The 24,492-nt window shown below is 35.7% G+C and overlaps 3 protein-coding genes across 3 annotated transcripts; 2 read left to right on the top strand and 1 right to left on the bottom strand.

Annotated features, from left to right (window-relative positions):
• Positions 1-4,528: 4,528 nt before the first annotated feature.
• On the top strand, positions 4,529-5,068 carry LOC128159304 (uncharacterized). Its single transcript, XM_052822361.1, has one exon. The coding sequence runs from the start codon at positions 4,529-4,531 to the stop codon at positions 5,066-5,068; it is 540 nt and encodes a 179-aa protein (XP_052678321.1).
• A 5,855-nt stretch (positions 5,069-10,923) lies between these two features.
• Positions 10,924-14,561, bottom strand: LOC128158093 (uncharacterized). The gene is made up of 5 exons (XM_052820800.1): positions 14,428-14,561; positions 13,437-13,534; positions 12,521-12,589; positions 12,240-12,326; positions 10,924-11,441 (listed from the first exon to the last, which is right to left on the bottom strand). The coding sequence occupies exons 1-5, from the start codon at positions 14,469-14,471 to the stop codon at positions 11,209-11,211; spliced, it is 531 nt and encodes a 176-aa protein (XP_052676760.1). The 5' UTR covers positions 14,472-14,561; the 3' UTR covers positions 10,924-11,208.
• A 5,689-nt stretch (positions 14,562-20,250) lies between these two features.
• On the top strand, positions 20,251-21,821 carry LOC128158100 (uncharacterized). The gene is made up of 3 exons (XM_052820808.1): positions 20,251-20,372; positions 20,628-20,819; positions 21,582-21,821. The coding sequence occupies exons 1-3, from the start codon at positions 20,328-20,330 to the stop codon at positions 21,744-21,746; spliced, it is 402 nt and encodes a 133-aa protein (XP_052676768.1). The 5' UTR covers positions 20,251-20,327; the 3' UTR covers positions 21,747-21,821.
• Positions 21,822-24,492: the final 2,671 nt, after the last annotated feature.

A 24,492-nucleotide genomic window follows, 5' to 3' on the forward strand; every position in this document is an offset into this window, starting at 1 on the left:
ACTCAGCACCTCGTAGATTTTCAGCCATAATCTTCCATAATCTTCGTAAGTTGATTAAACATACGTTGCTTAATCTTAATGCTGTGTAGCTCAGTTCGTAAAATACTTGAGGTATCAAACAAAGAATAAAATTGATTGTTGCGAAGTGAATTAAACGGCAATTCTCTCAAAGTACGTTTGTTTTCAAGATATTTGCACGGTTGATTCATGTCTCGCGTCTTTTTACGACCCAAACCTGCTTCCTTTTTAACACATTTTGTTGGTTTCTTCATCCGTGTAAAACACATTCTGGAATAATGTCCAATTCTGTGACATTGGTAACACTTCTGAGGCGTGTTCAACAACGCGAGCGCTCGCTGTCGCATTCGACAGTGGCGAACAGTGATGTGCTGAACGGAAGCGAGCGCTCGCCCTTGGAACCAAAATGGCGTCCAATTGGTAACAAATTATTTATTTTAAAATTTCTGAAAGTATGAAGAGAGATGTGATTTTAAAAAACATCGGTGATGAATACGGAATCATAAACCGGACTTGATTCTAAACTTTAACTATACTGGGGACGTTCCTGTTGGCACAAAACAATTTACAATCTTTTCTCCGAAATATGTTATCCAAGGCGTCTTGTGGAAGGATTATGGATGAAAGGTTAGCCCAATCAAGAGATGTAATATATTGTACCATTTTTTTGTCTCTGTTATCATACGTTAAAAAACAGAGTATCATTTAAGTGGTTCGTCTGTTGCATCTCAAAATCGTCTGCTTCCATCCATCATGGCTTCGAGCAGTGGTTCTCATAGAGTGGGGTAAGTATATGATTTTTAATAGTGTATCTTCTAAAGAAATATTTTAGAAATGGTGTTTGTGTAAATCAACACTATACAAAACTTTGTAAGTGTACCTCAAATATAAAGTTATTTTGTTGAGATATTCTTTACTATAAACAGGTCCAGTACAATCACTATTATAGCTTGATTTACCTACATAGCTTTATTCACCTACCAGAAGTAGGTTTATTTAGCTACCTTTATACAGTTTTGCATTTTATGTAAAACAGACAAAAAGTCGCAAGGAACTGTCAATCTATATTTTGTACTGTGTAGTTATATAAAAGCAATCCAGAGCAAAAATAGTTAAAACATCGCTGCGTTTGAGCAGTTTTAAGAAACACATGCATTTCTATTGATTAACTGTATGATACCTTGTGTGCGATGAGGCATGGATAAGTGTGATTACTTCATATTGTGCTGAATTATTACCAATCAATCATCATGTTAACCAGAACTGCTCTTCGTTGTTGTTCTATTTAGAAAATAGCTGTTTGGTAACACATAAACAGTTATACATAGCCCCAAAACTTTTAAAACTTTGACTGCATTTGCGCAAAAAGAGCAGTAGTTTTAAGAGTGATTTTTTTATGAATTGTTTTCAGATCAGTTGAAAATTACTGCCGCACTTTAGTGCGACCTTTAGTACAAATGCCCATTTAAGACAAAAGTATGATTGAGTAGCTAAATAAACCTACTTCAGGTAGGTAAATAAAGCTATGTAGGTAAATCAAGCTATGTAGCTAAATCTAGTGATTGTACTGTACCTGATAAACAGCACAGGCCTTTGAATTATAGGCCTATGTGGATTTACATCCTATCTATGTAGTAGCGTTTTCTTTATATATGTATAAATGAAAACTCCACGTCTCAGGTTCGATGGATTTATTATAATTTCATTATGAACCCTGTAAAAGGTCAACAATAGCGTATAAGCATTCATTATAACAATAAACATATTATATTAATACAATGACATTTTCATAGAATTATACATGAATTAATTTCTTTAAAAGTTGACAATATATACTGAGTAAATTATGCAAAAGAATCATAAGAGTTATTCCCCTTATATCAAAGTGATATAACGTATAAATTTATATAAGAACTTGATCGTTGATAAGTTCACGTACACAATCATAAATAATAATCATATGAGTTATACAGCTCTTATGCATAATAAATATAATACATATTTCTATACATGTATACCTGATTATGGATCAGGGTTCCAATTAGGTGTATGGCCCGATTAATGGGTGAAAATACTGAATGGCCAATAGCCCTATTAATAAACATATAAAACCGATATACAAACTTCATATACATGTACTTTGATTCAAACAAAGTTTAATTTGATCACTACTAAGTGAAACTCAGTATATTGCATTTAAATTACATTAAAAGTAAGAAACAGATTAATTAATGGAAAATAAAGAATTAGTATGAAAAAGAAGTCAACTTACAGTCTTAATGTCATTCTCGTCAAGTAAAGAAAGTTAATAAGAACAGAAAGAGGATATTAGTATCTATATAAGCATGCACATTTTGCTTAACTTTGACTTGACCGTAAAAAATTGAATGCAACTATTTTTTTTTTAAATAACCACAATTCAAATAATGCCAAAAAAATACTATACTAACTAAAAAATTCAACTGCAGTTTAACCAACAAAGTTTGAACGTGTACAGAGGTAAAAAATGATAATAAGCACGTGCAAAAAGGTAACGTCAATGACAATCCTACCGTACGTACGTACTCTATCAGACTGGCCAGGTAGTACCGGTATTTCACACACAAGTCACTATAGTGAAGTTCGTAATTAGGTCATGGATCGCTGAAGACGTATACACGGTATATGTCCCGTTAGTCGCAATGGTCCAGTAGTTCTATGAATTGTAATCACTGGCAATGTGCGTCGCTCGGGAAATCGCCTCCAGGTTTCGTCTTAGAATGGAATGCAGGGTCCCAACGTGGGCGCCATTTCTGTAGTATGCTCTCTAATCTCATGCCATAATCAACAACACTTTATCCATCCTCCTGTTTTGAAGCATAAAACTGTTGAATCAGCTTCTCAGTTGGGTAAATGTTACCATATACACCATCCAATTTAGTCACTATCTGCTCAGGAGTTGCATCTGTTGGTAAAGTCCACAAAAGACTCCTAGCTTTTCCTTTTAATGAAGACCTTATTGCTTGCATAACAATGTTTGCTGAACAAGCACCATCTCTAAGAGCACACTGTACATCATTCTTCCACACATCAAATGATGTCTCACATTTTTCTTCTCCAGAAAAGATAGAGAAACGGGGACGGACAGTAGATGAGTCGAATACAAAGCCCGAACATGTATCTGATTGGGATGTGTGTGTTGGTGGTTCTTCAAATTTGACAGTGTTTGTAGTCTTAGGCCGAGCTCCACCCCATGCAGTGGGTGTGCTATGCGCCATTGGTCTATCAAGTAACTGATATTCATCATTTGTAATTATTTTGTAATCAGTATGTTCTGATATGTAATCAATCATACGCTGAATTTGTTGTTGAGAGAGTTCACTCTCTTGATCACCTTTTTTCAAATGTACACTTTGATCAGCTGATTCAGTCATATCTAATTAATATCACTAGCCAGTAAGTAATACTAAGTATTGTGCCTATGATTCTAATCTTAGCTACTTAACTAAAGTATAATAAATTCCTTAATTAACTTGCTAATTCAAGACAAGAAAATTAATAGCAATTAGTTATCTGGATTTGTTTCAGGTGAAATGTCACAGATCAGCTGTAATAGATGAGGGCTATAAAAAAAATGAATAATCATATACTGAAATAAATTCTTCTTCTAAATTAAGCTCTGAAAAAAAATTGTTTGATTACAAATTATCAATGCATTTCAAATAAAGTTGCAGCTGAAAAATAAAAAAATTGTTCACAAAGAATCAAATTCAATCTGGAATCACAATACACCAGGTAAACTGAAAACTGATATTTCAAGAAAGATAACTCTTAAATGTATATTGAACTAAGAAAAGATAACTCTGGTTAGTAACACGGGTGTAATCAAGTGTGACGAATTTCCGCACAATACTCCTGGGCTGAAAGTTCAAATCTATTTATAGCACTATTCGAAACTAGAGATATCCCACAACTAAGTATGTATTCTAGATCTCTAAACTAAATACATATGGCTGTAACACAACTGCCATAATCGTTAAATATCGCAATCAATTTCAAGCCGCTGATAAAACGCGATCCGCGCTTGATCTAGAACACGAAAGATCACTTACGTACAGCTACTGCTGTTTTAAGATCAAATGGGATTTTCTATAACAAAATACCTTTGTCAAGCAGATTTTGTATCAATCAAACACACTCCATATATCTATGCACCTTATCGACAGACTTTCAATGACGAACTGACCAAAACAAACACACCGGCACCTGACAATCAATATACCACAAATGGACAATTTGCTAACACTGATATATTCAGGTAATGTTCGAATCGTCTGCAGTAAATGTTCTTACTTCTTTCTTCTTGTCGGTTGATGTAGAAGAAGGGACTGATAACAGCTCTAAGTCCAGTTCAATAGTGCGTAACTCTCTTCTCAATGTCTCAAAGTCATTGATGATGTCGTACTTGTAACGACTGGCATTACAGAGATGCATTGAGAGAAAAGCAATCAGTAATGATGCTAAGAATGAGATGCTTAGGACTAAACTATGGTCTGGACTAAGGGATAGCAATCTCCGTAATGCCAGTCGTTACAAGTACGACATCATCAATGACTTTGAGACATTGAGAAGAGAGTTACGCACTATTGAACTGGACTTAGAGCTGTCATCAGTCCCTTCTTCTACATCAACCGACAAGAAGAAATCACAAGTATCCAAGATTGGAAAAGGAGATGATGATTCATCTTTGGAAATGATTCTGCAGAAACTAGAAGCTATGGATAAGAGACTTGGAGATGTGGAGAAGGAAGTCAGACGAACAAACCCAAAAGACCAAATACCTACAAGGTGTGACCAGAACAATACTAGGAACTACAATGGTACTGGAGACCGTGGACAAGCTGGTAGAGGTTATCACCATTATGGTAGAGGTCAAGGTCAATACAGAGGAGGATATAGAGGAGGATATAGAGGAGGATACAGAGGCGGTGATACTTATGGCCAGTCCTATCCCAACAGAGGAGGATATGGTGGATACAGAGACAATCGCCGCAGGGATTTAAACCAATAGAAGCCACTAATGAGGGACAAATTGGGGGCTTCAGAATAAAACATTGTCCCATTGAAACAAGTAATGATTTAAAATGTACAAGATCCATTTCAAAACACAATGTGACTCTTGTTGGGTCATCTAATGAATTAGAAGTACATGTACAAGGTGTGCTGACAAGGGCACTCATTGATACTGGCTCATCAGTGTCGACTTTAAGTCATAGTTTTTATGATACATATCTTCACGATATTCCACTGCAGCCAGTTGAGTGCTTATTAACACTTGAATGTGCTGATGGTACTGAGTTGCCATATCATGGGGTCATATCATGTGAGTTACAAGTAGATGGCATTGCTGATTCATCGCAAACAATCCAATGTCTGTTTCTCATAGTAAATGATACCAAATACCATGAGTCGGTACCAGTTCTAATTGGCACAAACATTCTTTCAGTACTTTTATCTGAAACAAAAGATAAGTATGGTGTTCAATTTTTACAAAAAGTCAAAGTACATACACCTTGGTTTATTGCATTTCGCTGCATGACGCTGCGCGAGAGGGGATTGTCTCGGCGTGCATATGTATTGGCTCGTGTGAGATCAGCTGAGGAACGACCTGTCACTATAGCGCCCAACAGTAGTGTGACCATCCAAGGCTACTTGTTTGATAAGCTCCCTTACAGGTATTATCCTGTCTGTGGGATGCTGTCACCTACTGCAAGGTCTCGTATTCCAACTGATCTTGATATAGAGCCCAGCGTGATAACGTATGACACAGCTGAGAATGCCCCAATCCCAGTGCATGTTAGCAACATCACCACAAATACTGTGACAATAAATCCTCGTGCTTTACTTTGTGAGGTACAGCAAGTTAGCATTCAGAACTTTCAGAGAAAGGAACAGTTATCAGAGGCATCTGATGTATTCAGTCAAGTTAATTTACCTCGAGATGAGCTTTCTGAGGATCAACTGCAGAAAGTTCAAGGATTACTCAGCAAGTTTGACTCATTGTTCTCCAAAGGAGACACAGATATCGGATATTGCCCATATGTTGAGCACAGGATTGAGCTCAATGATGAGTCTCCGTTCAAACAACGTTTCCGACGCATTCCACCATCTATGCTAGATGAAGTACGAGAACATCTAGAACAGCAACTATCAGCTGGAATCATTAGAAGGTCTCACTCACCTTTCTCGTCCAACGTCGTACTAGTCCGGAAGAAGGATGGACAGTTAAGGATCTGTATAGACTATCGCCACCTTAACAGCAGAACAAAGAAGGACAACTATGCTCTTCCTCGTATCGATGAGATACTTGACTCACTTGCTGGGAATACTTATTTTTCAGTCCTGGATATGAAGTCAGGGTACTATCAGATCCCTATTGCAGAGGAGCACAAGGAGCGGACTGCCTTTACGGTGGGCCCCCTTGGATTCTTTGAGCATAACCGGATGGCAATGGGATTGGTTAATGCTCCTGCAACATACCAGCGCCTTATGGAGGAATGCTTAGGTGACCTTCACCATCACATTTGCTTCATATACCTGGATGATGCTATTGTGTTCTCTGGAGAGAATTTTGATGAGCACTTGGATAGACTGAAGCTAGTGTTTCAACGCCTTATGGATAGTGGCATCAAGTTGTCACCGAAGAAGTGCGCATTATTTAGGAGAAGAGTGAAGTATGTAGGACACGTTGTGACTGCCAGTGGCATCGAACCAGATGATGAGAAGATCCAGAAGGTCAGAGAGTGGCCTACACCCACTAAAGCAGAGGAAGTAAGGAAGTTTTTGGGATTTGTGGGGTACTACCGCAAGTTCATCAAGGATTTCTCTAAGATCGCCCGACCCCTTACAAATCTGATCCCATCGACAATGAGATCAAAGACAACACACAAGAAGACAACAAAGAAGCCTGATTTTGTGTGGGAAAAGGATCAGGAAGAAGCTTTCTCAACATTGAAAGAGTGCCTAACATCAGCTCCCATTCTAGCCTACCCTAATTTTGACCTACCATTTGAAATCCATACCGATGCAAGTGCATCAGGATTAGGTGCTATTTTATACCAAAAGCAGGAAGGAAAACATCATGTCATAGCTTATGCCAGTAGAGGACTTAGCAAATCTGAGAAAAATTATCCAGCTCACAAACTGGAATTCTTGGCATTGAAGTGGGCTATTACAGAGAAATTTCAGGATTATCTCTACGGCAAGAAATTTACAGTCATTACGGACAACAATCCACTGACTTACGTACTTTCCACTGCAAAGTTAGACGCAACAGGGCATAGATGGATAGCATCATTGACAGCTTTCGATTTCGACATTTTGTACAGACCAGGTCGGAATAATTCTGATGCAGATGCTCTCTCTCGACTACCTGCATTAGAGTCAACTGATTATCTGTCAATCTCAACAGATTGTATCAGAACCATATCCAGTATTCATAGGCAACCCCATGAACCGTACATAGAGAGTGTGAGCTTCAACAGTGAAACTCTTCACCCTCTGATGTCCATTCGGTGCCAGGAAATACAAGAGATTGACATTGAGAAGGCGCAACACCAAGATCCAATCATCAGGGATTGGATATACTTTGTTGAACAAGAGAGATTCCCTGAGAAACATGATTTACCTCCAACACAAGAGTCGACAATCTTCAGGAAGAATTTCAAGAGATTTAAGATCATTGACAACAAGCTGTACAGAGAGAGAATGACAGAGTTTGAAACTCATCAACAGCTTGTAATACCACCAGAGCTAGTTTCTGAGGTACTAAGAATGTCGCACGACAATCTTGGTCATCCAGGCAGAGACAAGACAACAGCTTTTATTAGAGAGAGATTCTTTTGGCCTGGGATGACTGGTGACATTGAGCAATGGATTAAAGGCTGTAAAAGATGTCTGCTGAGGAAATCACCAACCAACATCAGATCTCCATTAGTGAACATTCAGACTTCACAACCATTAGAATTAGTTTGTTTGGATTATCTTTCATTAGAATCTTCAAAAGGAGGATATCAGCACATTTTAGTAATAACTGATCACTTCACCAAATATGCCGTTGCTATACCAACCAAGAATCAAACCGCTAAAACGACTGCTGAAGCCTTTTATAACAATTTTGTCATTCACTACGGACTTCCAAAACGTCTTCATGCTGACCAAGGTGCCAATTTTGAATCGAAACTCATTAAGGAACTTTGTGAACTTACAGGCATTGAGCGATCAAGAACTACCCCATACCATCCAATGGGTAATGGTCTCACGGAAAGGTTCAACCGAACATTACTTCAGATGTTAGGGACATTAACCGTTGAACAGAAGCAGAACTGGAAGAAGTATGTTGGTCCTATGGTGCATGCCTACAACTCTTTAAGGCAAGAGACCACTGGTCAAACTCCATACTTACTGATGTATGGGAGACAGCCCTTGTTACCCGTTGACATAGCTTTTGGCTTGAGTGATGGTACAAAGAAGCAGCCAATGAGTAGCTATGTTGCAGACTTAAAGATCAGACTAGAGAAGGCACACGAGATAGCCATGAAAGCAACAAAGCTAGCACAAGAGAGACAAAAGAGATTTTATGACCAGAAAATAAGAGGAAACAACATCAAAGTTGGAGACCGGGTACTAGTTAAGATTGTAGCATTTGATGGGAAACATAAGCTTTCCAACAGATGGGAAGAAGACCCTTATGTTGTACTATCACAACCAAACCCGGAAATCCCTGTATTTGTTGTGAAGAAAGAGAATGGTGAAGGGAGACAGCGCACCCTTCACAGGAACCTTCTCCTTCCAATAGAGACCAACTTTGATGATCAGGATAAATCAGACAATAGACCTATACCAGCTCCCAGAAGGAAGAGAAAAGTCCGTGATGTCAACAGACAGCCTGTTGAAATAGAAAGGACAGATGATACAGATGACGATGCAGATGATGATTCAGATGATGAATCAGAGATTTTCTTTGTTACCACAAAGAAAGTGAAATCAGTGCCTAGGCATACAACGCAAACATCAGATATCTCTCTTGATCCGAGTGGTGACGACTATGAAGACAAGAGAAGTCAGAGTATGGAAGCTGAGGAGGACGCTTCTCATTCCGTCATGGAGGAAAATGCTTCCACATCTGAAAATAGTGTAAACACATCTACTGATGATGTTACAGAAGGAGCTGATCATGATGAGGTAAGTAAATCTTCAGTGGAAGATACAAATACCAATATCACAGATAATGATATTTCAGGTACCAAGACCAGACCACCATTACCTCTCCCTCGCAGATCCCATAGAACAACAAAGCCTCCCCAGTGGATGCGAGATGGAGAGTTTGCTATAAATATGGTGTGCAGGGCCATGTTAAATGCTGTGTTAGACAAAGAGTAAAGGTGTATCATAATATTTTTAATTCCGTTTGATGTTTCAGTTTCTATTACATATTTGCTCCATGTGTAATGACGAGGACGTCATTTTGTGAGGAGGGGGCATATGTGGTAGAGTGTTATTTTTTAATTTGTTTTTATTTAAATGATTAAATATCAAATGCAACCAATAATTTCTACAATTCGCGTTTTGAATATCCGCGATGACTTTCCGTAATTAATAAAAGCATACAATAGTTTTGGTTTTTATTTTACTTATTCATATAAGTCCTGAGGCTAGTTATTGAAATCCTTGATTTTCATTGGTTGAGGGAGATTCCCGCCAAGTTCTTGGTACTGGTCAGTCAGAACTAGAAATATTTTCAGCCAGTTGTGAGGTCAATCTTGGTTCCTGGGTTATTTGACTGTATATATATTTACATTAATTAATTACGACAGATTCCAGGACATTGACTGGCTATTGGCCATTCAGTATTTTCACCCATTAATCGGGCCATACACCTAATTGGAACCCTGATCCATAATCAGGGTTCATAATGAAATTATAATAAATCCATCGAACCTGAGACGTGGAGTTTTCATTTATACATATATAAAGAAAACGCTACTACATCTATATATATAAAGAGAGGGTACACACAAATATTGAAACTATTTATAGCTTCTGAGTGTTTTAAAATAAAGTGCTTAAGCTATACTAAATTATATATATTAACTATGCAAATCCCGCTTGCACCCCAACAATGTGCCATTTGAATTCATTGGACTGTATTGTACAAAATCGATTCGTAATGTTATCACAGACAAATTTTAAGACACTGGAATGTATATATATATTGAAACAAATAAAATTCACAGTGGGCGGTGAGTTATGATAACAAAAAACCATGAAAAGCATTCAATATAGCTTGATCACTTTCATTTTAAAATCTTCAGAAGCTATGTAATTATATAGCTTTTGAAGATTTTAAAATCAAAGCGCTTAAGCTATATTGAACGTTTTTCATGTTTTCTTTTCTTAATTTTTCTCTATATAATATATATACACACACACACTCATTTCATCTACTTATCTATTTTCCTAATCTGAAGTTTATAAGCAAGTTAAATTTGTTCTCATGAAAACAATGTTAAAAGTTCAGAAAGCTGAATCCAGATTGTGATTTTCTTCTAACCCTCAAAGTCATGGTTTACCTTTGAAACTTTCTTTTGCTTTTATTATGTAAAAATATTATTATTATCTGAGTTGTTTTTTGCTATTAATTATTATATTATATTATATATAATATTAAATATTATATTAATAATTTCTCAGAAAAATCCATAAGCAGTTTAAGGTACCTCACTACACCTAGACTTATACTGTTTAAGACAGTAGGTCAGAACATGATGATTTAAATGTTTTGTTCAATTGTTTGTGTGAACCAGTTTGTTGTAGCTCAGTGGTTAAAGTATCAGGCTTGTGACTTCCAGATCATGAGTTCAAATTCGCCTTGGCCTTTTGTTCACAATTACTGAATTAAATTTTTGAATGTTTTAATTCGCCTACTTGACTTGTACATTTCTTAACTATTATGCTATCTGTCACAATCAATTAATTTTCTGCTCAAACTATTTCAAGGTGTAGTGAGCCACCTTCAAATCAATAAAAAGCGAAGATAACACCCCATAGAAAAAATCAGTTTGATCAATTGCATGGAAACAAGTGTGCGTCACACTTTGTAGTCTTTACCTTCATCAAAATTATTGAGAGGACAAAGAACATGCAAATTGGTCAGCATGAAAAAGTATACAATACATGTGCTACTTGCCTCATTTTAAGTGATCGAAATTTTCTGTCACACTCTTCTCCAGTGAAATGATGGCCCTCTAGACACATCATCTCCGATACTTTCTGCCACGCCTGTTTCTGTGTTGTCAAATTGGATGAAAAGATCCCAGAGTGTTCTTTTTTCAAAGTAATCAAGCACATCACTGCTTCGTTGCTCCATTTATTTACAACAGAGTCTGAAATGTATTGATGCATCACTCACTTACATATTAACACATGTATAAAATATATAACAATTTTTACAATGATGTACATCATTGTAAATAAAACAATTTCTAATGAACAGACATTGACAAGTTACAACAAAAGGAATGTGATTTTATTGTAGTTAGTAATTTCATAGCGACCAACCAAAATTTTACACTACTGTTGCAAGGGTACTTTCCTGAATAAGCAGTGGTGGGATTTGAACCCACAAGCCTCTATAGGTAAGACAGTTAAATGTAAGAACATAGGTGTTTTCAGACATACTGACATTTAGGGTAAACATGGGTAAAAAATGGTTAAAATGTGGGATAAACACACAAATAAAGAGTAGGATAAATATATGGGTGAAAGATAGGAAAAGGTAGGAGTGCATGCAGCGGATAAAACAGATATACATTTGTAGATGGGGAATATAAACACACTACATAATTATCTAAAACCATCTTACCTTCATAAAGTACAAGAAAATTCTGATAAACCTGGTACATTATATTTGATAGTTTGTCCAATAAAAACATGTATTGCTCAATTTAGTGAGTTATATGGTTGCAATGTTACACCCCCAAAAATACAAGTATTGGGTATATATTTAGGACTGCAAAGTGGTTGTGGCCATTTTAAGGCTATGAGAAGAAAAAGACTCAAAATTAAGCTCTATAATAAGATATGAAAAAATATTACAAATTCAAACCTAATTTAATAGGATATTTAGAAGATTTGATAAAGCAATAGGATACATTTTGTAAAAAAATAAAATAAAAAAGAACCTTGTTTCTCAGATATGCCTACAGAGTCTTCATCAACATGACAATAATCTTCAGCAGTGGTGGCATTTGTGGCAGAGGCTTCACTTTCTGTAAAATTAACATGTTTTTTTTTTTTTAGATTAATGTATTTCAGCAAACTTTTGGAAAATGTATTTTAATGAATTTTCATTTAATGAACAGTGTTCATTGTAATATAAATTTCTTTCTTGTCCAAATTTTAAACCACAGAGCTTTCAACTCCTATGTAGATTTAATTCATATTTAAAACAACATATCCATACTATCACATTGCTGTGCAGGTGCATTTGTCTCTTTCCATCTTTTTTTAATTGTTTCAATGAGTTGCATATCTGAAAATATAGAGTTTTAAAAAATGATAAGCACTAAAGTCATACAAGAGCAGATTAACCTTAATTTCAGAACTTTAATTAAAGTACAAAATGTCAAATCTCATAACACTTTACAGCAACTCTATTTCATTTTATGTAATCCATATTTATCATTATAATAATGTAAATATATTTCATACATGTTGACTTTAAATTATAATATTTTCATTCCATGTCATTTTTGAATGTAAAGTGTGGGGAAGCTATGGCAGATATGTCACAATAACACAGATAGGGTACTCAATGGTAAAATGATGTTTTATTTTGACGTCTCATATGTTGAACCCTGTTAAAGTGCAACATCACAAGCGAAAATTACACTGTTGCAGCTTTGAGACTATAGCTTTCAAAAAATAATTATCTTAATCTTACATTTATTACATTCTACTAAGAAAATAATATAACAAGTTTTATGAAAAAATTAAGTACATTTATATGGAATCATTCTTTGAGTACTATTAGGTGATAATTTCGGTGGGGGCGTGATCAAATCCAATAAAGCCCGAAGTGCTTTATGATAGATTTGATCATGCCCCGACCGAAATTATCACCTCATAATATTCAAAGAATGATTCCTTATTACTTATATTTATATAATTGTAAACCATCTTACGATTAAATATTACAATAAAAATAAGCAAACCCCGCTGGCGCCTCAATTTGGCTTTATGAGTTATATAGTACAAAATCGATTGTAGTGTTATCACAGGCAAAGACACAAAGGAAAATGTAAATATACGATATTAATGATCATTTTAGATACTTATATAATGTGCATATATAAACATCATGATTCTATTGACTAAACCTCCTTCTCTGATTCTTCTGGCCTCATTCCTGTCCACAACAACTGTAATGTCTGGATGGGAGGCATCTTGAAATGTTAGTACCATGGTTTCATAATACCTAAAATGTTGAAACAGCTTAAAATAAAAACTAAAATAGAAAAATAATTCCACTGACCATCTCCTTGATCAGCCTTGGTCTCTGGACCACTGAGTTTTTCCTAAGACTAATCGAGGTAACGGACATAAGATTTGCCCTTTCCAAAAATTAATTAAAATCAACAATATACATCTGAAATGCTAATAATTTTAGACACAAAGTTTTTTTATACAAAATTATTTATATCGATATTATTTACATTTGCAAACACACTTCCTAATTCCTTATATTATTTGCCTAAGCCCTTTATCAAATGAACAGCAGTGTTAAAAAGTTCACTGGGATATGAACTTAGTTGGCTTCTGAGAACCCCTTGATGAACCTTATAACTCTCTGTTTATTTAAAAAATAACCTAAGTAGATCAGTCTTGTGGTTATAATCTTTCATCTGTTCATGCCTGTGTCCAAGAGCATGCAAATTAGCAAATCAGATATATTATTATCTTCATGAAATTTTTCATCACTCAGATATTCACATTAATCAGACAAATTATAACAGTTGACATAAATATTAATGATAACCACTAGGCCTATATATATAGCTGACTACAACAATATTTATAAATATCAGAGCCTTGTTTTTTAAAAATAAAATAATAAAACAATTAAGGACCAATAAATATCTGCAAATTTACAATGATTTTGAATATTGTATATTTTGGATGATATCATGCATGTATCTACAAATTCAGAAAATCTACAAATCAGTTGATGATATCGCTGGTGCAGCGTTTAAAATAAATACATAAAGTATTTACATTTTGATTTGAATTTGAGGACAGTACACAAATTACCATGATGAATTTGATACGCGAAAAAAATACACCGGCCTATTGTGATAAAAAAAAACTTACTCTCCTCGCCGATTCATTTCACTGTTCTTTGATGTTGATGCCATGATACATGTAAATGTAGACAGCAGACGACAACAAGATATGACAGAAAGAACCAATTATTTGTTACCCTGTCAAATATTTTTTAAAAAACAGAGACAAAAAATGGTGCAGTTTGTCACATCTTTACAATATAAACTCTTTCTTTGACGTTCCCTCTGAAAATTGAAGAAAGTGAAACTAAAAAAATGAAAATACGCTATAAAAAAGGAGAAATATAAGCGGAGTTTAACATTCCGGTAAAATATTGATTAACTAGAGCAGAGCTCGTGGCAAAGCCCCGAGTAGGTCTTCCGTTGTTGCTGCGAGTTGAAAATATATGTTACGATTATAATGACTATACTTTCAGTTCTGCTTTTGTTATAAAAATGTGTTGTAATTGAAAGTCTGTATATAAAACGTGTTTTGAAAAAAGAAAGGAAGAAAATATTTTAGGAAAACTATTTGTCGAGCAGAGTTTATGTAATCGTTTCAAACATTGTTTAAAAAATGAGATCATGTTTAATGGCGAGTTAAATTTTCAAAGGGTAGCAAGCATTGTTATAAACATTAAACAGTATGTACTCATGATTCATGTCAGGAATTGTATTTCTTTTTTAAACTGAACTCGCCTACAAAACACGTAAACTTTTCTCAAAGATAACTTCTATATTAAAATATTTCTAAATTTTAGAAGACTATGTGCAAGTTTAGAATTGCGTGCTGACAAAATTTACAGACCCTAAAACGTACTACTACACCAAAAAAGCGTGCGGCCAACGTGCGAGAAACGTTTCGTGTAAACCTTTTAGAGTTTCATGTAAACCGTTTAGCGTTTCGGGCAAAGCGTGTAAATCGTTTCGAGCAAAGCGTGCGAGAACCGTTTGAAACGTTCATCAGATTTCATTCGGAACTCTCTGACAAGTTAATTGTTTCAAAATGGCGCGCGTGTTTTACATTACTTTAACAAAATTGAACGAATTTTTAACAAACAAAAGAAAGGTATATGTATTAAAAGACGACTAGTTACAGAGTACATGTATATTTAACGTTTTCATGCGATGTTTCAGTACTGAAACAATATACATAAAAAATATTAAATACAGTTAGCGAAACATGATTTCTATTGGAACAAACCTAAATCAACTTTAACTTGCACGATCATGTTTTGATAAGCATGTATTTTTATTATCTATTTACATCGATAACTCTTACTGAGACCATTCGGCTGTGTACAAGCAGCACACATAACCTCGGACATCGGGCGAGACCTGCACCTGGCTGAACCTGTCAATCAAACTCTGTGTATTTGTTTTCATTGGATGGTCAGGCGTCTCTCTTTTGTCAAAAGCCAATGGAAAATTAATGAATTCAAGGTAATCGGAATCAGAATTTGATAAAGCACACAATTTAAATGATAGAAAATTTATTAATTATTTGAACAAAATTAAATGTAAACATTGAAAGGAAATAAAAAAATTAATTATTATGGGAATCTATACGCATGGTACTCAATTAAAATAGATTATATTATGATTTTATTATTTTATGTAGTAAAATCACCCTTCCAACTGTTACTCAAATACATAACAATTGATGACCTGGGGCTATAAATGTTCTGAGCTGTGTGCGCTGAAGCGGCACAAGATTCTCGATCGCATGCGACAATTGAATTAACACAGACTGGCCGAATAAACAAAGGGGTGGGAAAGTGAAACAAAATGTTACACAAAAGAAGAAACCACCAAAAATGTTTTTCGACAGATCTTGATATCTAGCACCTGTCAGCGGGGCGGGAGGAGTGGGGGGGGGGGGGGGCAGCAATGAGTTCGCTTCCACAATGAAACTACAGAAGTGATTAATATGTGACCGATAGAATCTAATCTAAAGTTGTTTAAACTCATGTGAATATTTTCTAAAATAATCATCGAATGCCTCAATTCAGGGCATTCCTTTATCGTGCTAGCACCTACCGCAAACATGTAACATGGAACTTTGATTATAATTTGATTTGATTTTTAAACTACCTTGTACGCTATCGTATAAATCAATGCTTCATCAACTGTAAAAGTAAAATAACTTTATCTTAAACCAATATAATAGTTGAAAACATAATAAAATAAAGTTGTGTCCGTGCAAAATATGAAACATAAACGCGTCATAAGGTACGAACCGACCGCCGATCACTTAACCACTCGCGCCGGATCTCCTCAGCCATGTGCGAGGGATGATCATTATTTAAAGGTTTAATATTTGAGGGGGGTGGGGTGGGGGTGTTGATTTAAAACATTAATTGTACAGTTTTTAAAGTAGTTTACATAAACCAACCAACCATTAGTTTATGTCTAACGATTTTTCCGATATGGAGTAATATCGTTCATTAATATTCATTTACACTCAAATATTTAATTAAATATATACAAGTAGGACAAACCTTTATAACATAAAACTAAAACAGTTCTTGTATATACGGCTATATTAACTCAAACACGTTCATATGCATGCAAGTGTAAGTCGCGGTGTGCGAATCTTGTGTATTAAATAACCGCTTACCGCTAGGTAATGCAGCCGTGGCTGATCTCCTCGGCCGTGGGCGAAGGATAGATTACGTAAAGGTACAACGCACAGAAACGCACAGCTCAGAACCAAGGAAGATTTGAAAAGTTTGCAGTATAATGACCTTACTCTATCAAATAGAAGTTCTTTATTTTAAACTAAAAACCCACAATTGATCTATGTCTATTATTGCTTTAGAGAATGACATTGCTTTTATTAATTAAATGAACTACATGTATTTCTTACTTGACATCCAATCGTTTAATCCACAAAAGATTTTGTGTAATCAAAACTAAAACAATTCTTGAGTTCGCGGCTAAATAAATTCATATATGAGAGACGCAACTCTCGTGTATTAGATAACCACTGACCGCTAGGTAGTCCAGCCGCGACCACGGTGACCGACTTTCTCGGCCGCGGGCGAGGGAGAGCTTACGTAATGGTACACACACAGCTCTGATTCAAGGTAGATTTTGAATGCATGATGTTTATATTAAAAAGGTAATGCATATATTTTTTCATTCCATATTTTGTGTTTTACTAGAAAAGAAAAAGAATGTTTTGTTTTCCAATTCCCGTTTTTAAGGATTGTGCACTATAAGAACTTAACAACGACTTAAACTCCTAAAAAAAAGCATGTATTCTAAAAAAAAAAATTCTTATGAATTAATGCCTCCTGTATAAACCAGCATACTTTCTGCGGTAACTTCATGCTAGTTGTACGCACAAAGTCTTTCGTTAACTTGTCAAATAAAAACAGGTACATGCTAACATGTAAAGCTTTTTACACTCATACTACACAAACCACTTACAAAATAACATTGAAACGACCTTCATGAGATCCCAACAAACAACTTTTCCAGCGACAGCCATATCAAAATCCTAACCGTTTTTGAGTTATTAAGCAAAATGTTTTAGGGGCCATTGGCCCTTAATTTAAGGGGCCAGCCCCTTTTTATTGGTGTCAAATGAAAGCCCTTGTTATTTTGCACAACTTTTATTCTACATGTCTTTACAAAATTTTTTTCGTTCAAAAGATATAAAGGAAAACATGTCTAAATTTTTGCACTTTTTTGAATCCTGTTTTTTGACCCCCTACCTTTTCCTAAATAAAAAACGTAATCTAAAAACATAAACAGATGTGCACAACTACAATGTCTCTGTTATTCAAATTCGTTGGATTCCCATTCCCTGCTATCATAGCCTCGGAGCCTTTGTCTGGAAACAAAAGGCCCTAAAAAAATTTAAAAGGGGAATAACTCTTTAACGGAAAGGGAATTCTACATTTTATGAATTGCTCAAGATAGTGTTTTGTAAAGTACATTAGCCCTGAAAATTTGAGCAAAAACCGTTTAGAAATGAGCAAGATATGAAGCCTCAAAGTTCGCGTCTAGGAAACAAAAAAAAAAAAGAAAAATAAGAATAATCTTAATTTTTTTCCCGCACAATAATAGAAAGGTCTTCCGTTGGAAACGGAAGACCTTAATAAATAATCTCAATTCACTTAAATACAAAAATGTATTTTGCAGGAATGTTCTCACTTGAAATCGACGCCATTTTGAATTCGAAGGCGAACTATCTCACAGGTACGTTCGCGAGCGATCGCGAGCGTTTTGGAAAACACCAGCGTTCAGAAGAGAGCGCTCGCGAACATTAGCGAGCGCTCGCTCTGTTGAACACGCCTCTGGTTGAACGCGAAACATAAAACGTTGGGATGCACGTTTCCACACCTTCCGCACACTGGACGCTGACATGAGAGAAAGCTTAACTTCTTCTGTCTCCACTGCGGTCGGAAAGAATATTCCATGTTGAATCTTGTTTAAATCGTCTTCTTCATCTGTAGAATCTGAATCTAAGGAAACTCGCTAAACTGTTGTAGAGGTCCAGGATCTAACTACTACAAAATATATGTAGCAGTCCCGGGTGTCGTTACCCTTAGGTTTATCCACCAAATATCACGGGGCGCTCTCTCCCGTACAGAACTAATACTGGGCCAACCGTGAGCTTATTCTCTTGTTGTTGGACCCTGGAGCCTCATAAAACCTCCAACAAGCCAACACGCGTTTTAGTTTTCAGACTTTAATATAGATTTTACATGAACTATACTTTTGCGTGAGTTTGGTATGCATCAGCACCGAAACCATGCAGTAAGGGATTTGTCTAAGGTTTATTCCGTATTAAGACAGTGTATATCTCAATTTGTGTATTGTTTATCATGTTGAGGATAAAACATGGTCCATATGAGTAAAGACTTTGTCCTCTCCATCATTCATTCTGTGGATGAAATGATTCTATTGTAAAGAATACTAGAGTATACTACATGCAGGGACAATTAAGTATATCTATGTACATGTTTTGTTCAATACACATTCTCGCGGTTTATGGAAACTGTAACACGTTGTGTATTCAGTCTTTCGATGTAATTACAGTAATACTCTGCAGTGCAGGATTTCGGTGCTATGGCAGCATTTTACAGTACATGTATTCCTCTATTATACATTTGATTAGTTATTCTGACGGATTTTCTCCATTGTTTACAGGTTGCAGGAGAGGTGAAACCTCTCGTGGGAAAGCCCGGTGAAACAGTTGTCCATGAGGCGCATGAACAAAACGCTGACGTCATACTATGTGGGTCACGGGGCCACGGGAAACTACGCAGGACATTCATGGGTAGCGTCAGTGACTACATCGTGCATCATTCCCACGTGCCTGTCGTTGTATGTCGTCATAAGAACCATCACCATGGTCACGGACACCATCATTGAATGACGTCATTTCGAGACAAACGGTTGTTTTTCATGAATAGGCTATATACAAATATCCTGTTGTGTTATTTTCATTGTATGACGTGAGCACTTTGTGTGTTTGAATTCTCTGTAAACGTTTTTCTCAGTGGATTTTTTTTTACTAACAACGATTGTGTTTGCATATGCTGTTTACACTATATCAGATGAAGAAATAATTACCATTTAAAATTAATTTGAATTAATTTTTTTCCTATCACTGTGTACTTATACAACAAGATAATCGTATAGCTTCATCACTGAGGGTCACAATATGTGTTTTCCTATATTTGTACTTTCTATTTCACTGGAACAAAGTAATATCCACGGAATAAATTTTGATTCCTGCAAACGGAATTATTTTTTAATCGTTCAGTACAGAAATATTTTGAAAGTCGGCGGACTTTTCCAATTAAGTTATACGTGTCTCTGCGCAGTATCATTTTTTGTGACCTTGTGGTGTACAGTTTTCCCGGTGAGTAGACTGTTCTTATCTACCCTCTGACAGGTGCCCGCTTCTCATTCACCGACGCAGACCTAAACATGAAGACACTGCAGATTCTCTTACTTGTCGTAGCTTTAGCTGTTGTGAGTATTAAAAGGGAAAGTGAATTTTTTAAGTCGTCAGCTTTGGACAAATTTTGATGGAAGTTTAAAGTTGCCGTAGCGATATTGCTGACGATTTCAAGAAATGATACAGTATTTGTTTTTTAATGAATCATAATTATGACATACAATGTGTAAAACCTGATTGAAATATTGTAGCTGACACTTTAGTTTTATCACTTTTAAACCTTGATCACTTGATTGAATTACATTTCTATTAACTTTGCTGTGGTTTAGTCTCAATCATATGACCCCTCTGTGACGGTTAGGGCACCCGGAAGTGTGACAAGCGGCAGAACATGTTCCCACCAATCAGATTGTGAAGATAGTCTCTGCTGTGTCCACAGCAGTTTCATCGGAAAGAGAAGAAAGCTATTATTTTTGGACGGGCGTTTTTTTGCCGGAACGTGCAAGCCACATAGAAAACTAGTAAGAACTCTAAATATTGTGAACTGAAGGTTCCGTATAAAATATCAAATACTAGTATATAAACATAATTGTTCGCATCATTATCTTGGTATTGCACACCAGAATTCTCTTCAGATTTAAATTTTTACTAAGACGAGGGGATATTTTGCTAGGAATTAATTATACATCTTTCCAGAATTAGCTTTGTTGAAGTTTGCATTAATCAAGGCGTGTTTCTGAAAGAGACATGGTCACTTTTTTGTATATTTTCCCGGGTTTTTTTTATATTCATAATGGTTTAGTAAGGCATTTCTTACAGTCAACAAAACTTTCAATTTTCAATCGTCGAATTATAAGCGAGACAAACAGATCACAATTCAGGTAAACAAAGTTCATGTCAAGATTTTGTGTATACTGTAAAATTTATTTAATATATCAGGCCTATACCTGAAATGAATGTGACAAACGCTAGGAATCGAATATTTATGTTTAAAAACGAAAAAGAAGATAGAAAAATTAGCTTGAAAAAGAACTTTTACAGATATATTGAAGAAATGTAAACAAAACAAGACACGAGTCTTGTTTACATTACAAAGAATTGTGAGCTCTCTATCTTGCTTATAATTTTACGACTGACACTCAAATTAGAAATGCATTGCTAAAGCATTATAAAAAATAAAAATAGAAAAATAAAATTCGACAAAAATCATGACTATGTAAAGTTGTTCAAATATTTTTTTCATTATATAAACCAGACTTTTCCTTCACTTTCTTTTTTTCCAGAGCGAGACCTGCCTTCCTTTTATGACCTACGACATCCTTAACCACGACTTGTACGAGAGTTACTGCCCCTGTGAGCAGGGTTTGGAGTGCCGTGGGGTGACTGTGGACGAGGCCGAACACTCTGTGGTCCACCACAACCCCCGCTGTCAGCCCCCGGAGTCATAGGGACACGGCCACAAGCCCCACCCTCTCTGTATGATCGTACCGCGTCAAATAAAATTGAAAACTTTGTGCCGTAAACTTCTTCGTTTCAATGTTTATTTTACCTCTGTACTCAGATGAACAAAATTGCACTCAAATTGTTAATATGGTTTATTACAAGAAATCAAATTATAACCAATATAACCATGATAATCACATATTAAGTACAGAATAGACCAATCCACACTTTACAAAAGTTATGTCCCTTGGCTGCCATCTTTGGGGAAAACCCATATATTTCTCACAGTAGCCTTTGTAGTTTAGAGGGTTGTAACTTCGTTGTTTGACATTAGAAATCTATTTCCGCTGTAAATTTGGATTGCCCCAAGTTGGGGCAACCCACACATCGAAGGAATATATTAAATTCTGAGAGATTTCTTCACAGGGCGCCCATATATTTAGTTGCATAAGGATGGGAAAAGTTGTTTTCTCCCTTTTGACCTTTGGGTTGACCCCACAAAGGGAAACAACTTTTGCAAAGTGTGGATTGGACTATGCTTTATGGCACAGGTGCTTGAGGACAGGATCGACCCCCCCCCCCCCCTTCCATCCCCACCCCCATATATAGACCCCTGGGACATTATTTTTCTTTTTTATTAATTATCCTTTTATGACATATTTTAATCTAATTTATTCATCCATTGCCCAAAATTACATAAAACAAAAATTTTTGAAAAAAATCAGACCCTCTGTACATATAATACAAGAAGGTTGCTAACTTCGTTTGCCAGCCGAGAGGCACGGCCGATGAATATTTGTTGAAATGTACTATCAAACTACATCTGCCAGTAAAAATGGTGACATCATGTCGTAGCCCGATAATTCCCTTCACTGAATATCTGCATGCCATGCCCGTGTAAATACATTTATTAGGTAAATAGGACAATTTTCACCGTTTGAACCGATTCATCTAGAACCAACGGAAGTGAGGTTTTATTGCAAGGAAGACAACTCCGAGAGATTTATGAAATTGCATGGCAAACTCGAAATCAAAGTACAATTCATAAGAAGTATGAATTCTAATCAAACCGCGAAAACTTTTTTATCGTCCTGGGAACTGGAAAATCTAAAAGAAGGCACTCATACTGAGTGTATTACAATGGAAGACATAAAGAGAAAATTAAAAAAACTAGACACGATCTCGTTGCGAGCAACGAGGAGGTCTTCCGTCCGATTTTTATAATAAGGAATGACCTTACTCTTGATCTTCGTCAACGAAACGTATCCGGAAAAGAAGGCAGAATCTATGAGTGTAATGGGTGGAAGACTATCTATCCCTTTGGTGTCCCTTATTTGAGGGATCAGCCCCTTTTTTAATTCATTTTAGTTTAAAGGTATTTTTGTGTACCGCTAATAAGTGTTTAGAAATTGGTTACCGTTTTTGAAATATCTGGGAAAAATCGTTTTTATATCCGGTCCTAAAACTCCTTTTAGGGTCCAGATAACAAACAATATTTGGTTGTACATTGTTAAGCACATTATTTTGAGCATCTTTTGATGAATACTGCTTTCCAGAATTTTCCTCTATTTCGAGATATTGAGGATCAAAGTGTTTGACTTCTGGCCCCTTAAAATCCCTAATTACATAACATAGGAGAAAATGATTACCATGTATAGGTAAATAGCCTTAGAATGAACATAATTGCTTCTATAATGTATCACAAAATATTTCATGTAAAAAGTTATCATTAAAAGACTTTAGAGCCCCCTTAGCCCCTTATTTGAAGGGCAAGCCCCTTTTTCTTGATTTTATAAGAATGTTCTTGTCAATTCAAACACATTTTGTTCAACAAGTGTTTACAAATTTTGTACCGTTCTCGAGATATCTTGAGAGGGTCGTTTTAGGGGCCGACCCTGTAACTCCATTTAGGGACCGCATAACAAAGAAATTATGGTTGCAGATTGTTAAGCTTAATATTTTGAGCATCTTTCGTTCAATATTGCTTTTCAAAATTTTCCTCCATTTTGAGATATTGAGCATCAAAGTTTTGGACTTCTGGCCCCTTAAAATCCCTAATTACGTAACATAGGAGTAAATGATTGCCATGTGTAGGTAAATAACGTTAGAATAAACATAATTGCTTCTATAACGTATCACAAAATATTTCACGTTAAAAAGTTATCATTAAAAGACTTTAGAGCTCCCTCAGCCCCTTATTTGAAGGGCCAGCCCTTTTTTCTTGATGTCACATAAAAGCTCTTGACTTTATAAAGATTTTTTGTTCTACATGTTATAACAAAATACAATCGAGGATAGAGATATTGAAAGAAATCCACGAAAAATCACGACGCTTTTTTAACTGTAATTTTCGAGCTCGGGCGAGCTTCGGCGCTTTTGGTCACAGGAAAATATGTATACCAAATGTCAGATCTACAACCTTTTGTCTACAATCCCCAAAATTTTGAACTCAATATCTTAATTCGTTTAGGAGTTTACCCCTGGACAAGCCGACCCTCTGAAAATCGTTAAATTGTAAATAACTCAAAACCGGAAGTGACGTCATCATTCAAAAAATTTCCAATAAGGTTCTTATCATTATCTATAAGACCTGAAAGTTTCATGTAAATCGATGGAGTAGTTTTAGAGAAATCGCGTACACAAAATTGGTTGGAAAAAAAAAGAAAAATAACTAGACACGATCTCGTTGCGAGCAACGAGGAGGTCTTCCGTCCGATTTTTAAAAGGTAAATCACGTCATCGACCTTAATT

Source organism: Crassostrea angulata, chromosome 8 (genome assembly GCF_025612915.1).
Source record: "Crassostrea angulata isolate pt1a10 chromosome 8, ASM2561291v2, whole genome shotgun sequence".
Taxonomy (NCBI): Eukaryota; Metazoa; Mollusca; class Bivalvia; order Ostreida; family Ostreidae; genus Magallana; species Magallana angulata.